Here is an 18,075-nt window from a genome sequence, read left to right on the forward strand (position 1 = left end):
TAGATAGTGTTATTTGTAACTGGCATTACTTTGTTAAAATAACAAGTCACTGTTACATCATAACAGTCAAAAAAGAAAGAAAAAAAAAAAAACCAAACAACAAAAAACTTGTAACTACTATCTGTTGCAACACTTGGGTTTATAACTGAACAAAGGTAGAATTTATATTTTAATCTCCTGCCACCTTTTACATTATTATATTAACAGCTGTATTTGGTTTCATACATTAATGTTTTGAATAAATTTTCTCTCATGAGAATTGTGGATATTCCTATTTTTTGTACTTCTAGAACGCGATAAGACATTGGTGATTAAAACACTGGTCATTTTTTCTTCATAACGAATTGTATAAACTTTTTATAAACATAGTTTATAACAATTATTGTCTCAGTCACCATTATGTCAAAGACTTTATGCCCAATATGGCCTCAGATGCCAAAGCTGCAGGATTCAACTACAGGCAGCATGACCAATCATGAATTATTAAAATTCAAACTTATTGTAACACATATATCCTGTTTATCAATAGAAATGTTCAGAACTGTTGTGATCCTGCCAAATCTCAAATCAGAATCTTCACTGACTCTGGTATCTCATATTCTCCTGCGGCAACAAGTTCCAGGAGCAAATATGGGCATAAGAAGAGATGTCGTGGGTCACACCAAAGGTTGGCCTAGCCCAACAGGTACCCAGAGATGAGCAAGAAAATGGCAAACATTAAGTCCTAGATTCCAATTATTTTCACTTTGGGTATTTGTTCAGTCAGATGGGGTTTTTTATGTATTTAGTAACCTCCAGAGGATTTATCTTTCATGCCTTATATCAGTCTTCCTTCAGAGAGATGCAAATTTTAAAATTCATAACACTAGCACCCACCTTCTACCATTCTTTTGCTTTTGCTTTTTCTGAACCTGGCTTCTACTCACTACTTAGTTCCCATACTGGAAGATACAGTAAATATGTATTTTGGAAGAAAAGGTATGTCCTTTCAGGAGTTTTAAATATAGTACCTGATAGTACCTGACAACTTTATTGAAAATTTCCTTGGACATATGTCACTTTTTCTTTCTTTGTAACATTCAATGTTTTCTAAATTTTTATTAAGTTCTGTCTTTTTTACCACTTATCTGAAGCAAGCATATGTTTTCTCATTTACTTTCAATCTACATTTTTCCATGTCTTAACTGTTCATGCTCCCTATCTCAAGAACATCTCTAATGCTGGAGAAATGACTTTATTAAGATAAGAGGTGAAATGAGGCACAGCAACTTGCAAAGCAGAAAAGTGAGAAATTATTACAAATGCAATGTTTTACTGCGACAAGATGTAGTACATTGAGTTTTCAAAATCTAAAAACTATAATGGGTTCTATATTTCAAAATCATAAACATTTCTCATGTAGTTTCACAGGTATATTGTCATTATAGTTTTTAGTTTCTCATGAGGGATTTTGCTGAACAAAAAACCATTGAATTTTAGTCACTTTAGTATGATTTCAGAAAGGAGCTAATGTGTGTTCTGGACTTCTTGTGAACTTGAAGCTCAGGTGTTGGAGCAGATCTTCTTCCAGTTTTTTAATCAGTGACAGTTTCACTGCTCTGTGTGACTTTAAAATTGTTGAATGATATGTAAGAAGAGGACCTGTCTGTCAGCATGCATACATGGTAGAGTTACGGCTGATAGCCAATGTGGTCTTGTATTCACTATCTGCTGAGTGAATCTCAAAAGCCCTCTCTGCCCTACTGAGATAGAATTTTCTCTAAGAAACAACCAAGAGGCACCTGCTTATTAAAACTCTGGTTCAAAACACAGTTTTTTATCTCTCTGTGACATTAACTACTCCAGATACTCTGAAAGCTAGAAAATTACTGCTTAGACAAGGTTTTCCAGCTGCTGCTAATCTGGTAAGAAATCCTGTAACTGCAATCACATCTAAGTGCAGCTCCCCACCTCCCCCTTGGCATATTAAACTCTGCCAACACAACATCAAATATTGAACACTGTCTGCTTGTTAGTTAAATAAGTTCATTAACAGTAAGTAGTCTAGATAAAATAAATCATATCTTCCACTTCTTCCACTAACAATGGTTGTAGTAGTCATAGATCTGTCTAGCATCTGCTGCAGTAAGCACTAATAGTGACCCATTTTTCTAGTAAATAGTTTCATTTTTAAAAAAGAAATTAGGATTAGAAATCGTATTTCATACTAATCGAAGCTGCCTGATGATTTCTAGAATTAAACAGAGCATTGACAACATCGCTTAGTAACTTCAATAGAAACGTACTCCATATCCATTACTAGGAACATTAAAGTAAATAGCAGGATATTTTTGGCAAAAGATCTATGGGGTTGTTTCGGCTTTCAAGATCCCAAATGTTAAACCTATATTTTTTTGTTGTTGGAAAAAAATTGCTGTGTAAAACTTATGCCGTCTGTTCCCAAATGTTCTTAATGATTCTGATTCAGAGAAATCAGTCTGTCCCCTCATAAGTTTTCTCTGCTTTTAAGTAGCTTTATTCTTAAACAGTACAGGAATGTATTTGAGAAAACAGGGTACCTCAGTACCAGAGGTGCTCATACTGCCTTCTAGCTCTGCAAACTATCTTCTATCAAATGAGAAAAGTCAATTTTGTTCAGCAATTTTCATCCAATTTCAGAACACTTTACCAAGGGAATCAATATCATTATTCTCCATTCTACCAAAATTTCCATGGTCATGGGTAAATTGTCATGTGGTGCAGAATCATCATTTTCCCATGACGAGCCACCAGGCCACAGCCATGTATGAGGAGCAATGCAAAGGCTGATGAAATCCCTTAGCAGTCCCAGTCTGTATGCTTCCACTAATTTCCTGCTCTCCATGACACACTAGACAGTTTTCTCTGAATCACGATCTGACAGAACTAGATATCACCAGTATGAAGAGGTAGTTTAAAAATTTACAACATTATGACAGAGGATAGTCAGAGAGAAAAAGGTCTTGTCCACAAAGTCATCAGTTGCACTTTATTAGGCTGTGAGGTTCAGGAAGAGATGATATAAAATATATTTACCGTGGATTGCTCCAAGGACACCATAATTATGTGTGAACATTTTTTAATCCCTTCTTGCATTTGGTGTTATGAAAAGAAATTTTTTTGCAAAAAGAGCTTAATATTTTTATGAAGAATGTAAGTTTTTACTTACTGTTGCTTGAATTGTATGCAAGAGCTGAAATTTCATGTGCTCTAAGTAGTACATTAAGTGTTTACGGGGTTTTTTTTCTGATCAAAATCTCAATTAATTTATTAATGATAGAAACATAAGAGAGTTTGATTTAGAAAATAATAAAAATGTTTAAATGGCTGTTACATATAAGCCTTATATATTTATGTAATTAAATATTAATATCCAATCAAGGACAATATTTTGTACCCTTCAAACATATTCATTACCTATCAATAAGAAAAATTCTTTAGCCAAATAATGGCAGTGTTACCTTACCCACCCTCCTTTAGAGATACACTTTCTCCAGATCTTAGTGTTGACAAACAGTCTCCTTAGCAGTACTTTTTGGTAAAGCAAACAAAAGTAAAACAATCAATGGGAACATGCATATGTTTAACTGCTTTCCAGATTGCAGCACAAGCTAATATAACAGCTTTTGGTAGCACAGTTTTTGTTAGTACAAATCTGTTATCACACCTTTCAGCTGAGAGAAAACTGAATTCCTTCTGAACTGTCTTCATCTGCTAGTCTGTTGTCACGCTTACAGCTTGTGTTGCTTTAAGCCAAGCAATTTTGTACACTTTTCTTTCCCATCAGATCCAAATCTAATAACTTTTATCAAGTAACTTAACACAATCTCAACAGCCCTCTTTCTTCAGATTCCAGAGGTGTGTTGCTGGAGTTTTTTAAGTTACTTTCTCAGTCAGGTTTTGGTGTTGAAAATTAGGGATTGACTTTCCTCATTCCATCATCACCCATTCCAGCATCTTGGTGAGGCTAACATCTTTTTGCCCTACCTTAAGTCAGATATCTACTTTACAATCCAGCTCAGAAGATGAGGTTTAAGTAACAAATAGCTAATTTTAGAACACCCACACCAGTGTGTTTGCTAAGAAAGTAAAACCTGCCTGGGTTTTTCATATAGCAACACTGACTTGAAGTGCTTACTGCACACTGTTATAAGAAAAACAATCACTTTCACTATACAACTTCATCACACAGGGCTGCATCTGCTCTAGAAGAAAGCAGATAAAGCACAAAAACAGTATTGGACTCTTGGACCGGGCAGCTGGAACTGGAAGGCCTGAGTTTCATCCTGTTACTACTCTGTGGAGTTGTAACCATGAAGCCCCAAATAAATTTGGATATGCCCACAAACCAGTAACTTTGCTTGGGCCAGTCTCAGGAGAAAAGCAACAGCAGAATAAGTTCCTTGAAGATATCTTGTGAGTCCATAAAGTGGCTGGAAAACAATCTTAATAGCACAGAGGAGGAAAGATAAAGGCCTCAAATAAAAACTAAATACAAAGGGGTATTTGAAAGAACCAACCAAGGAATAACCTTTTTAATGAAGCAGGAAGCAGAGACACAAGAACTATTCTTTTGTTAGATATTTACCACCCACACTCAGAGCATTTAAATTCTCAGGAAAAAAAAAAAAGGCAACATGCAGGGTAGAGGAACACAATTTCAAACCACATCTATTTTAGAAATGTACTAGCACGAACTTCATTTCTTTCCCACCACCCGTAGTTCTCCAGACCTTCCAGGGCAAATTTCTGTGATCTTCTGACAACAAAAAAGATGAGGTAGCCACTCCCAGCAAGTGTGCATAAGGCTAAGAAGTTAGCAAGAACCCTCAGGAATCGAGTCAAGTGAATATTTTCCTCTTTTCGGCTCTCCTGCTCCTCCACAATAGCTTCCTGCAGTTGTTAGATGGAAAAGAATGTTATGAGTACTTTAACGGTCAAGATCCCATTTTTCTTCCCCAGTTGTTAGAAATCAGTTAAATAAATTATGAAGATGCAAATGCACACCTGGACATCATGTTTTGAGATGAGCTTATATTGTCCCATAAAATCTGTTTTGGACCCTGTCAAAGCCTGGGGTTTTAGCTCTGCAGAGTTCACTTTGCTTCCATTGAATGTGTGCCCACTGAGTCTTGTTACACCTGTACTTGTGTGCCAAAAAGAAACCAGCATCTCCTGTCAGCTTGCGAGGCGCTATGAGGCTGAGTGACCCAGCAGGATAAATGTGTGATCAGCTGCCAGAAAAGGAACTGTCACACTTTAAAATTGTGCATTTGTGAGAAAAGAGCAGAAGGTTTTCTTCTTAAACTCAGCAATTCAGAAGGAATGAAAATACCGTTTAGATGGAGGAATCCCAAAAAAAGACAGACAATGCACAGTTTCAGACTGCAGAATAAAATGTTTGCCCCATGTTTACCCTTGGTCAGGTCTGGTGAATATTAAGGCTCTGGTGTAACTGTAATCTCCAGCTCCTGTTTTTTCCAACAGAAAGAGCATTTGCTCTGAAGTGTCCTCGTGAAAAGGGATTTTGATTACAGCTTCCCACTTTGATATAGAGGTCAGTTGCCCAGAGGGGAAGCTGAACTGCATTGTAATAATTACTCTGCATGGCTCGGCTTTCCTTATGTCTTCTGTTTGTTACATAAGTGAAAGGAGATTGCAGCAGCTCTTGAACAAAAAAGTTGGGAAGGTGGTCAGGGTGAGGTGGTATATTGGCTATATCACCACTGCAGAATGAAAGTGTTGTGTGTGATTGGACAGTGCAGCTAGTGCTTGGTCCTCCAGCTCCTGTGCTGTATGTTGTTGGTGTAACTGCAAGTCTAGCATCTTGTTCATTACCTGGCAACGCCTTGCCGATGTATTACCTGTACATTATTAAATTGAAACTTAAATTTTCATTTTCATGCTGCACTGCTGTGTGCCAGTGAACCCAGTGTACAAGTACATTCTTTAATATATAAAGTGAACCAGTGAACCCAGTGTACAAGTACATTCTTTAATATATAACAGACAGAATATATCCCCTTCACTGCTTTCACAGTGGTGCATCTCGCATCCTGCCCGGATTCCTCACACAATGACTCTTGAAATCAACATACTCTGTACACTGAAAAGAAGCCTAAGAACGCCTTGTATTGCCTTGCAAACAAGGCTATATTCCATAATTAATTTGAAAGTAAAAATTTTATAGTGTGCAAGGAAAGTAACCTTTTTTTCTTACTGAAAAGCAAGTATACACTCAAAATTCTGAGGCCAGTTCTTCTGACATGATGAATAGCCCTTTACAGACAATACTATTGCTTTATCTTATGGTATCTCTTCAGTGTAGCAAGAGAAGATGGTAATGTGAGGTTAGCAAAATGTCGACAGCTTCTTAAAAAAAAGTTTTTCAGAGAAGCACCATAGAAACTGAAAACCATCAGAGATGAGAAAAAGAAAAAGATTATTCTTTATATTAGAATCATTTTTCTAAAACTAGTACTGCAGCTATAGAGAACACAAAAGTTGCCATTAATACCTTTTCTTCCACAATCGAAAGGAAAAAATTTAGCTGATAAGAGAGCAAGACCCAGACTCAGAAGGGCATTATAGAGCTGTGCAATTCTAGTTTAAGCTTCTAGACCCCAGGCACAGCTAATACTTGACCCTAGTTCCATGTCATCCACACCAGTGTGAAGGAAAAAATCAAGTTACCTCTCCTTAGTGAGCTCTGTTTTACCTTAAAGCTTGTTGTGATGGAGGCAAACTTATTATCTGCTGTCTCAGGATTGCCAATCAGGTAGTCCCAGCTTGTGAACATTTTCCAGCTGAAATTAAAACTAGTATCATCCCCACCACCTTCTTCATTTGCATTCCTTGCCATTCTACAAATGCCAGAAAGACAGAGGAAGACCTTGTTAGTTAGAGGAAGACATAGTTGTGCGATGTGAGCACAATTTTTAAGCTGTTCCTAAATTCTAACATTGTTCTGAAAAAAACTATATTATTATTGCAGTCAATCATGTTATACTAAATCTGGAAAGTTCAGGCTGAGAACTGAGAGAGAAGGATGGAGATTTTCATCTCCATCCTTCAGATGGAGATCCTTTCAGATCTATATCATATATAGACAATTTATGAGCTCACAACAGACATTTCAATGAGAAAGAATTAATTTATTTTATTAAGATCTCAGAGAAAATCTGCTGTATAAGAAACTCAGTAGGAAATACTCTCAATAGAAATAGAAATAGAAATCTCAAATTAAAGCTTCAATAGCTTTAAATAGAAAGCTTCAGAGCATTCTGAGCTGCAATAGATTTGATTAGAGACTTCACAAAGAGAAAAAAAAGAATTCTAAAATAACAACCCAGAACGAAACTTGGTTATACAATACAAAAGTATCACTATTCCAAGTTTCTATTTTCCCTTTCATCTTCTATGCACTTATAAACAAGATTTATAAAAGTATCCACAAACATCAAATCATCTCTTTGGTAATTTGACTTAAGTTTTGACTACTAACTTCTTTATTTCAAAGTGTTGTCATTCGTGTAATTATAGTGGGCTTGCTTCTGCATGTTTTATCGCTTAATTCAAACCATTAAACACAAGGACAGAGTATATTAAGAGGGTACAAACCATTTAGCCTTCAGTATTGTATTCATTTCTTGGTCAGAAAAAGGCAGTGCCAATTTTAAAGATCACTAATGCAGCAGAGTTATGTTATTAATATCAGTACGGTCTACACACCACGTTTTTAACAGTCCAGTAAAATACATACTGTCAAATCCAGGAAGAGAATAGTAAATAATAATACAGAAAATCCTTCTGAGCTGTCGTAAACCAATACCAGGATTCTCTTTGTTGTTTTACCGCTCATACACAGAAAGATCAGAGATCATGAAAGATTCTAGGTAGGATCTGCCCCATTGCTGGTTTCTAGACTAAGATAATTCCTTCTCAATTGGTCCTAATGAAATAGTGGACAGTCTTGTGGTTGGAATATCATTTTTTTGAGACCAGAAATTTTTCTTTTTTTATATTGGGCACTGGAAGTGCTGCAGAGAGGAGCCCTAAATCTAAATATTTCCCCTAAATGGAATAACAGCGCTCATAATCCTCACTACTTCTTTCATGTAGATATTCTCTTTCCCAGATCTGATTCAACAGCAGAAAAATAGTAGCACCTCTCGTTAACACTGCTTTTAGTTACTGTGCCCACTGTACTGTTTTCTGGAGAAAGAGAAAAGAGAAGACAACTGTAAGAAGTGCTGATAAGATTACTTAAATGATGATCAGCATTAGTGTCACACGGCCAGGTGGGAAGTTAGCACATACAATGTATTTTTTCTACAAAGATATTTCTTTCTTTGGGCCACAGGGATTTTCTGCTAGAAAGACACCTTTTTTTTTTCACACTCGGTGACAGTCTTTGAAATACAATTGTCTGAGACTAAGTTTTTTCTAATCTTCAGAGTTACATTATCAAAAAATATTTTAAAACATATTTTTGAGCTAAACCAATTATTTTTTTATTGTAGTAGTTTGTTCCTCGTCCAAAAATACATATATATATATATATATATATATAACTGAAGACTTTTTTTTTCCTTCTGAAATGCTTCTTGCCCTATGCGGAAAACCATGTAATATTTGAAAAGCAGAATAAGAATTAATGCTCATGCAAGTGAAAAATACTGGCTTCAGCACAGAGGAAATAGATTAACTGCAGTTTTCTCTATATTCACAAGTGTCCTTGAATCTTGACCTGCAATGCTCTGATTTTTTTCACCCTTGGCATCTTTTAAAGCCACCACTATAGCTAAGTGTATTATTACAGTAGGTCGTCACCTTGCTTGAATCAGGAGTATTAAATGTTATATTAATTAACAGCCTACTCCTTAGAAACTATCAGAACTATCAGTTTATTCCAATAGTGAAGTTGGCTATTAAATAATAATTTTATTTCATTTAAATCCTGATCCTAAGACAAAATTAAAGTCCAAAAGGCTAATATATGACCAATTGTACTGCTTAGGCCCTGTTTCACTTACACCTATGCTTCCTACTGTTTTACAATTATGAACTTAACATTATATTAAGCAGAGTTTTCACACAGCTGGAGATTATTTTGCATTCCACAGGACATTAAACCCTTAGTAAGCCCAGTAGCATCAATTCTTCTACACTACTGTGCAAATATGACTAAACTACTATAGTCTTTCTGAGAATCATTTACTGCTTACTGTGAGTTACACATAGAATTATTTGCCATGTTTCTTTCTTTCTTGTCTTCTTCCTTAAAAAAAAAATTAACTCATGGAATGTATCACTAAAGGTAAAACAGCTGAATATTCTGGATGTTAGTAGACATTCTACTAGAAGCAGGGTTTTATGAAGAGATGGACTGACAGCTCTGCTCCTTACCTTGTACATTCATTTTTCATTTTGAAATTGCAGGAGGGAAGTGTAATGTTATATCAGTAAATTTTTTTCCCGCTTCCACAACACTGCAATACAGCTGCTGGTGCAGAACAACAAATAAACAAATACAGGCTGAACTAATCTTACATGACTTTGACCACGCACTTGATCTTGCATTGTCTTGCCTCTACAATCATCATATTTTTAAAAATATAGTCTCAGTGGTCAACAGTTGAGCTATGTGTCTATTTGAATGTACTTTATTCAAGAGACAAGGAGAACTTACGTTCGAATGACAATCATAAAGCTGTAGCCAATAGTCCCAACTCCAACAAGGAAATATGAAAGCGGCATCCTGAATTTGAGCCATCCAATTGTCCTCTGGTTATTGTAATAACCATAAAAGAGTACAGAATACTGTGCAAAGCCCTGAAAAGTCAGCAAAAATTGCAATGTCATATCTGTTAAATATGCATATAATGAGAAATTGTACCAATAACATTGTACTGAAACATGCATTTCAATGCATACAAAACAGTTGCAAACATCACTATAATAAATCTCACAGGATGGAAAATCTCTCCTTTCACTTAGAAAGACTTTAACTATTCCATGTCAACTTTCAAATCTTTTGTCTTTAAAACTTCATGGACACTCCATCTACTATCTAATGAGTCAAAACTTTTTCATCCGCATACTTTCTGTAAAGACAAAAACATTTCGGTTTACAAAACTCGTTCTACAAATTACTTGCAGATAAAATGCCAGATTTTGAACTTAATTTTTACATTTCTAGAATTTACTTGCATAGCTTATTTGATATAAAATTGCCATACACCTTCTCTGTCTAGCAATGGTGTCTGCTGTTTATTGTGTGATCAGTGATTCTGTAACAGTAACCCATAGTAGCCACATTTTATGGATGATTATTGAGTATGCAGGGGTTTTTAACACTTAGATTCCAAGGCTGTGAAAAGTGTAATGTAAGTGTACCTTCTTTCTCAGCAATTCAAAATGTATATCCTTTTCTAAAAATCTTAATGAGAATTACCCTCTTTTCTCCAGGTCAGATTGCTCATTTTTCAAAATAATTTACTAGTACATGATTAACTGTAGGCAATTGCTGGTATCTAAAATGATCCAAATAGCTAAAGCTTCCTGATAATCCTCAGGTTAGAGCAAGAACTTGCCTCTGAGAAGAACTCTGTATCCACAGCCTTTACAAGGACAGCTCAGCACATACACAGCAATGGCAAAGCTCCAGCTGGAGGTAATGATCAAGTATTTGACCATGTAATTGGTGGATAGGACTTGCATTATTTTGACACTTGCACAGTAATCTGAGGGTTTTGTGAATTAAAAAAGCCATTTACTTCCCTTCTGCTTTTTCGTTGCTCATTTAATTTAAAATAAATAACAACTTTCTCTGATATATTATTGCAAAACAAGCACTTAATTTATGGTAGCTCTTACTATGTATGAAATGAGTCATGGTGTTATCTGGAAAATCTAGTTCACAATTCTAAGCTGAAAATTAAATATTAATACATGTGATAAACAGAAATATAATTCAAAACAATGTCCTGATTTGTTAATCAACATATCACATCTTTCTTCATATCAGACTAGCTTTGAGAGATGTGCCTACACATAACAGATAAATAGTATGTTCTCTGGTAAGGGAAATAATATTATAGAACACATTTATTACTAATTACTAGTAAACCATTCACACTAGCCAGGACACATTAAAATTCAATAGTATGTCTTTTCATGCTTTTGCTCATTAAAGCATCCTATAATTCCATTTTAGCTCAAGTTTCAATACAGCCTAACATGGCTTGGAGAGCCTTCTGAGAGTATTAAAATGCTTTTTAAGTCACTGTGTTCTGCAAAGTCAGAAATAACTCCTACACTACATTCAGTATCTTGTTTCCTGGGCTTTGCCTACTGCATTTCACCATGCAAACTGAAATATCTTTAGCTGTGTAAAGGTAGGTATGCATGGAAGATCTCTTTCATTCCTTTCTGGGTCTAACATAAAAGAGGGGTGAGACAAGAATACTGATCAAATGCTTTATTGAAAAGAGCCTTGAGAGTCTATTTTTTTAAGGTTTGGATTATTATCTGAACTGTAAAATATACAATGTTAAAACTGAATTCCAAGTAAAATATCAAAATCAAGAACTGTCTCTTTGCCATGTTAGTAAAATGAGTAAAATGTCAACTGAAAAAAAAAAAAAAAAAAGATATGTTGAGCTCATCTTTTCTTTATTTTCTTAAAGATTGGTGCAGTTTGGGGTTTTTTTAGGATGAAATAATGTTTGCTGATGTGGGCTCACTTTTCTGTAACTTTGTAGCATACAAGAACTGCTAGCAGATGAAAGGTACTGTTTCCTCTGCTGTTTAATTAAAGATGTCATTGCCTTCAGGGAGTATTTGTCAGTCCAATGTGTCTCAAGAAAATTCTTTTTACCCCTCAATATTTCAGGAGACCCATCTCTTTCACTGCCCTGTTCTGTGTTTATTAGCTTTGCATTTGCTCTTTGTGTTAAAAGCTACTCTGTTATTTACTGTACTTTCTTCTTCAGAGCTGTCAGATCCCATTTCTGTCAGTTATTATAAACTTTCCCACTCTTTCCACCATCTGTCTTCATTCATCTTTTCTCAAATATGTTTCTTTTAAACACTTTGTTCCCATTTGCTGTATAAAGCTCTTCTAGTCTCTGTTCTCTTTACAAAATCTCCAAGTTACTGTGATTCCTTTTTCTCCAATATCTCCCTGATGTTTTAATTTCGCATTTTATAATGCCATCATCATTATTTAACTTCCCAGCTACACGTTTAGATGTATTCTTCCTGTTACTCAAATATCACTCCTGATGAACCACCAATGTGATTTTATTCAACAATCATTGTAAAATATTACAAGTGACTTTTTAGAAAGTTCTTTCTATCTTTTTGTATCCAAGGAGGGTCCATCACTTTATGTGGCAAAATAAAACAGAAGTAATTTTTTCATTATATGTGCCTTTATAGTCGAAAAACAAATTAACATTGTAATTTCTACCTGCTATTATATTATTTTCTTTAAATTCAGTTTTCTACAGTTAATAATCCTGAAAGATTTGTTCGTAGATGAGAAAAAGGACATAACCAGTCAAGTTTTTTCCGTCACAACCTGATTCTGCCTCTACTCATAGTTGAAGATTGAAAATAGAGTCAGGGAAGCTAAATGAAGGACCAAAATCTAGCTTCATCTGAGTCTCCACATGAAGATATCGAGCCACAAACCAAGGCATCCTGTTTGAGATCTGCATGTCACAAGGTTAGGGATCTCTCCACACCTTGACCGTACTGAAAAATGGCAATATTAATAAGAAGCAAACACACTGTGACCTTTTTATGTTTGGTTTTGTTTTGTTTTGTTTTTTTTCCAAGAGAGATCAGAGCTGGCTTCTTGCTGGAAAGGGGACAAATATAAAAATCTGCCTGTGCCTGCCGCTCCTGGGATTGCCTGTGTAACTACACAGCCTGCACAGTTTTCCCCACCAGCATGGGTGGTAGGGGACCCCTCATCAACAAAACCTACACGGAGAGGCTACTTTTAGATGTGTCCTGCAGACAGCTGGAGAGGCAGAGCTGTAAACTGGAGAAACCTGCATAGAGTTTATTTTTCCAAGAAATGGGTCGGCTTCCAACATCATATTCATGCTTACTGTTGCTAAAACAACTCAAGTGCTAGAAGATACGTATATACATAACTCCTTAAAAGCCTTAGTACAGAAGGCAAAGAGTGCAGTAGATTGAGAGAGAAATCATTCTTAGTTTAATGGATGCTGCTTCCATTAACCTGAAGGAAAACCTTATCTAGATGGTTGCATCCTTTCACAGGTGAAGAGTACCTTTTGATGATATTGACTGCATGCCTAACAGAGAAACCTTCTAGGCAACATATCATAAAATCAAATTTATCATCAGCTAACTTTATGCAAGGCCATATCATCTTTATATATAGAGGCCAGCTATAGACACACGCCATATGCGAAATTAGATAAAACTGTTGTTTTCAAGGAGAAAAAGCAGTATGACATACTTAGGAATATACCATTTTCTTGTCAGTACAGGAGGTCGAGCTCCTCAGGCTAGACTGGGCATCACATCAACAGTAAAGAACTAAGACATGCTTCTCAATTCAGTTAAAATATCTGCATAATTTTTAAGACTGGAAAAAAAAAAAAGCATTCTTTGTTTTAGAAAAAGCCTACAGAGCACATTACTGGAATTTATTTTCTTTTTTTTTTCTAATTCTTACTGCATCCTTAAATTTGGAAGCTTAATCATATGAAAACAGAGGACCAAATTCACCCATAAGAAATGGAAATTCAGTATCATGGGATATGAATCCAGCTTTGAGACTTTCTCCCATGTGTATTTGGATTGCTACATGCACCAAGATGTGTGTGTGGACATTGAGATTCATTACATGTTTTGTCTGAAGGAAACAGTTATATTCAGAATTTGTGAAAAAAACACATGTAAATTAATTCTATTACCATTTTTTCCTGAAATATTTAATATTAAATCTCTGGATATTAAATAATGAAGGAAAAGCCCATAATAGAGAGTCATGTGAATATACAGTATTGCAAGTCTATGCACTTACACTAAAATCCCAGAGAGTAGCAAAGTTCATAGCAGTTGCTTCTTCAGCTCTTGGGACAGTTTTTCTAGGTAAAGAGCCATATGGCTTCCCCATTAAGGCCTGGAAACAAAAAAGTGAGAGCAATTTACATTTTAAAGCAAAATACCAGCAAGGGGAAAGGACAGTGATCTGTAATTTCTTAAGAAGACTTGGTTTATGCTCCTAAACTCCTTAGTGAGGATGACCTACTTCTACAATTCCCTTCATTGCTCTTCACATTTGTGATTGAAACTAAGTTTAAAGTATGTGCTAGTGGTGTTTTCTAAATCTGAAGTGATGTCCCACTATTATAAAATTGACCCTCTTACATTCAAATGCAGCACAGAAGTCCAAATTCCTTGGATGAGTGGTGTTTGTCTTACAGACAAGACCAGAAAATTATTATTTTTTTGCATTATGGATTTTTTTGTTTTTCTAACTGAAATGTATGGGAAGATGATAGTTTTGGATGATTCAGTTTTTGGATTCTGAGAGTCCCACTGCTGCTGGTGAGATGCTTGCTCAACCACAGTATACATCCTCACAGGGTCCTTTCCAGGCTTTACTCTGAAAACTCTTGGGCATTTTCTCTGTTCTGGTGTCAGTGGAAGATGGATCATGATATCGAAATGTTATACTAGGAAGCTGTTTGAAATTCCTGACGGAGCGGAGCAGAAAGGAGAGGAGACAGTGAAATCAGGGAGATGGCACAATACTTTTAATTCCCTGTAAGCCTTCTTTTTAGGAAGACCATATGGTGGCTGAAAGAAACTAGAAAAATATTACATTTCACATAGGTGATTTCCGCCTGAATTACATCTGCTCTGAGCAGCACTATTAACAGTGATGCTGCACACAGCACAAAACACAAGGAGTCTATCTTGTGACTTTATAGCTCTCTTGGGCCTTATCAGCATGTGAGTTTTAAGGCAACTGAAAAGGATCCATGGCTCCTTAGAGGCCTGGAATGTATCTTCCTATTGCAATGCACATTTTAGTCAAGATACTCCACTTGGCTGCTTCTTAGTCTCAGTTTAGCACCATCCCAGACCATGGGAAAACACTTTCAGGACACAACTCTATATATTTCAAGACACCTCTCTGTAGAGACAACTGTCCACAAAGCAAGCACATATTTACAGCCTTAGTGCACCTTAATAATTTAAAATGGAGCACAAAGAGATTACAAATTCATTTAAAGATACATTCTTACGAAATCTCACTGCAAAGACAGAAATTCACATGACAATTCTCAATGATAATTTAAAAGATTCCCACCTCAGGCACCATTACAAGTCCAAAAGTCAGTCCAAAGAGAATCATATTTATTCCATACATCCAGCGCAAAAATATGAAATAAGATGCCACGGATGAGCCAAAGTGACCTGTAAAAACATGAGATGTGAAAAAAGGGCAGATAAGTTACTCCTCATTTCACCTAAGTTTCACCTTAAGACAAAGTTGTTAAAAATTTATTTAAAATAAATAAAATCAGAGAAGGGTTTTCATTTTCTTTATTACTATAATTCTAATAACGTTTTTTTCCAGACTGCATACTACCATTCACTGACCTAGCAGGGAAAACGGAAACAAAAAATGTAATACCGAGTATTTAGGGTTGTGTAAAAGCTGTGATACTTACCAATATTAAATCCTCTAGCAGCAGGATTCAGAGCAAATCACAATTTTTTTTTAATTTATTTTTTTTCTGATATGGATTATAAGCATTCTTGACATGCTAAGCCAGCAGCAGCCCAGTTTTAACAGGAAGCAGCACAGAATTAGACAGTGGGGATAGTCTTTCTCAGGGCACAAAGTACTTGTAAGTGCTGTTATTGGAATGCTCACCAGAGTTGTTCACCAGGGCGGAACAAAAAGACCTGAAAGCGTTTGTACCCTTTTATTCCCTTACTTTGCTATTTATATGTTCCACCTGCACCCAGGTGTGGAGGCAGTCCCATCAGTGGGTGCACAGATGAAGCCTTGTTCTCCACCTGCTCTAGACCCCTGACCAGACCTGTGTGAAGAGGAGGCTGTAGGGGCAGCAGTGAGCAATAAGGACCTGATTTGACCAACACTCTGCAAGTCAGGCCAAACAGAAATAACAGTTCAAATTCAACCCCATCTTGCTGCAGCACCACTCTGCTGAATATAGGACAGCTGGCAGTTAGGTTCACCTGTCTGTCAGATTTAGCAAAATACCAGATTTCAGTTCCGTTACCAGTGTTTCACAGGAAAAAAAGTGAAATTTCAACAGGTTTTTGTCACACAGGCTAGATAAGGAGCTTGTTACACTCTGATGGCAAACAAAAAGTAAATCTCTCTGTCAGAGCAGTTTACATTAGTATTTCCACCCTGTTTTAAGTGCCTTGTAACAGATCCTTCCATTCTGTTAAATGCAGTTAACATGACTGATGTAATTTGGGGCATATATAGGCACATTTTACTGTAACAACAAAATCAGTAGAAAATTTAATACACTTAAACTGGTATAACCCCAGAGTATAAACAGAGATCAGTTGGTAAAATGCATTTATAAGGGCTGTGCAAAAGGATGAACAAGCCATTCTGTCAAGGATTTCAGCATTTCAAAACCTGCTTTGTTCACAGTTCAGAATGAAAACATAATTTTGAAATTTTGCATGGAGAAGTAGCCAATCATAGCAGTGGCCTACATACTGGGAAGTCTAAGCAGAGGCATAAAACAAGAGACTTTGAGTTAGTCAGTCTGTCTGCGATATGCCAGTTACTCAATTACAATGCAGCTATGGCCTTTGGGGATGCTACGGTCTCAAAAGAAGTGCAGGAAATTGGGAAAGTTTCTGATTTCAAGTCACTTTTGATACTGTAGACCTCCCCATGCCACATTAGTTCTTTTGCTCAGATCTTAATATCCCCATACTTTTGGGAATGGCTTCTTTTCATGCATTGAGTTAGAGTTTTCTTCTATCAGTTGCCATGATGAAGTCACCGCCATGCATCCATCGGAACACCTGCATTAAGGCACTGTATTGGAATTATATGCATCGGTATAGTTATTGCAATTAACAATGCACAAACTGTGCATGGGCTTTATTCTTTTTCACCAATGAGGCAATAAGAGCAACCTCTGAAAAGTGAAAATCTTAGCTGCAGATAAAGATAATTTGGCTTAACCATATTTACAGAGTAGGCAGGTCCAAACAGGGGGCAGCAGAGAACATGAAAAATGGAACAAATGGCTTTCACTAGCTGCAAACAAAACCAGCCAAAATTTCACTAGTGTTTTGAATTCCACTCTGGGGTGCAACATGTTCCGGGTATGAATGAAACAGTCATGTTTTAAAGTAGACTTTAGCCATCTTTTCCTGCAATCACAGCCTCACCATATTATATGTTGGCATGCATATTGTCATGAGTTATATAAATTTCAGCAGTAGAAAAAAGAGGCTCACCCTGTCCCAACACAACAATGTGTGTACCCCATAAAGTCCTATGGCACAGATATTATTGAATGTCTATTCTGTAAGGAAAAGAAGCATGTCTTTTCTAAATATAAATACATCATATACTTACAAAATTCTATATCTCTTAAACATCAAAACCTCAGCAGCAGATTCACCTATTAGCAACACAAATATGTAGCACAGCCTGTTATTCTGAAGCTGACCTCCCTGTGCTAGAAAGAAAACTCACCTTGAAGCAGGGAGCCTACTTCAGGTAGCCCAGCACTTCGTGCTAATGCCTAGTTTTTCTAGATAGCTGGTGGCCTGGAAGAATCAGACCCACTGAGAGAGCTGTAGTAAGAAGGGTCCTTATAAAACTAAGCAGAGGTTAAAGATGAATTTTCTTTCTAGGGTTTAAATGCGATTAGTATGTTCCCTTTTTCTTCTTCTTTGTATTACCCTCTTGATTTACTTATTCTTGTATTTATTATTATTAAATTCCATTGTTGATTGAAAAGGAAAGGAAATTATTTCAAGAATTAT

At 36.1% G+C, this 18,075-nt stretch overlaps 1 protein-coding gene across 1 annotated transcript in view; it reads right to left on the minus strand.

The window, feature by feature from the left end:
* Positions 1-18,075, minus strand: part of TMC1 (transmembrane channel like 1) — a 65,317-nt gene that overhangs the window by 17,044 nt on the left and 30,198 nt on the right. The window contains exons 7-11 of the mRNA XM_074166398.1: positions 15,386-15,492; positions 14,090-14,188; positions 9,710-9,852; positions 6,737-6,881; positions 4,717-4,911 (exon numbers count right to left, since the gene is read on the minus strand). Coding sequence (XP_074022499.1) covers positions 4,717-4,911; positions 6,737-6,881; positions 9,710-9,852; positions 14,090-14,188; positions 15,386-15,492 — 689 coding nt within the window. The remainder of the gene's footprint in view (positions 1-4,716; positions 4,912-6,736; positions 6,882-9,709; positions 9,853-14,089; positions 14,189-15,385; positions 15,493-18,075) is intronic.

This window comes from Numenius arquata, chromosome Z (genome assembly GCF_964106895.1).
Source record: "Numenius arquata chromosome Z, bNumArq3.hap1.1, whole genome shotgun sequence".
Taxonomy (NCBI): domain Eukaryota; kingdom Metazoa; phylum Chordata; class Aves; order Charadriiformes; family Scolopacidae; genus Numenius; species Numenius arquata.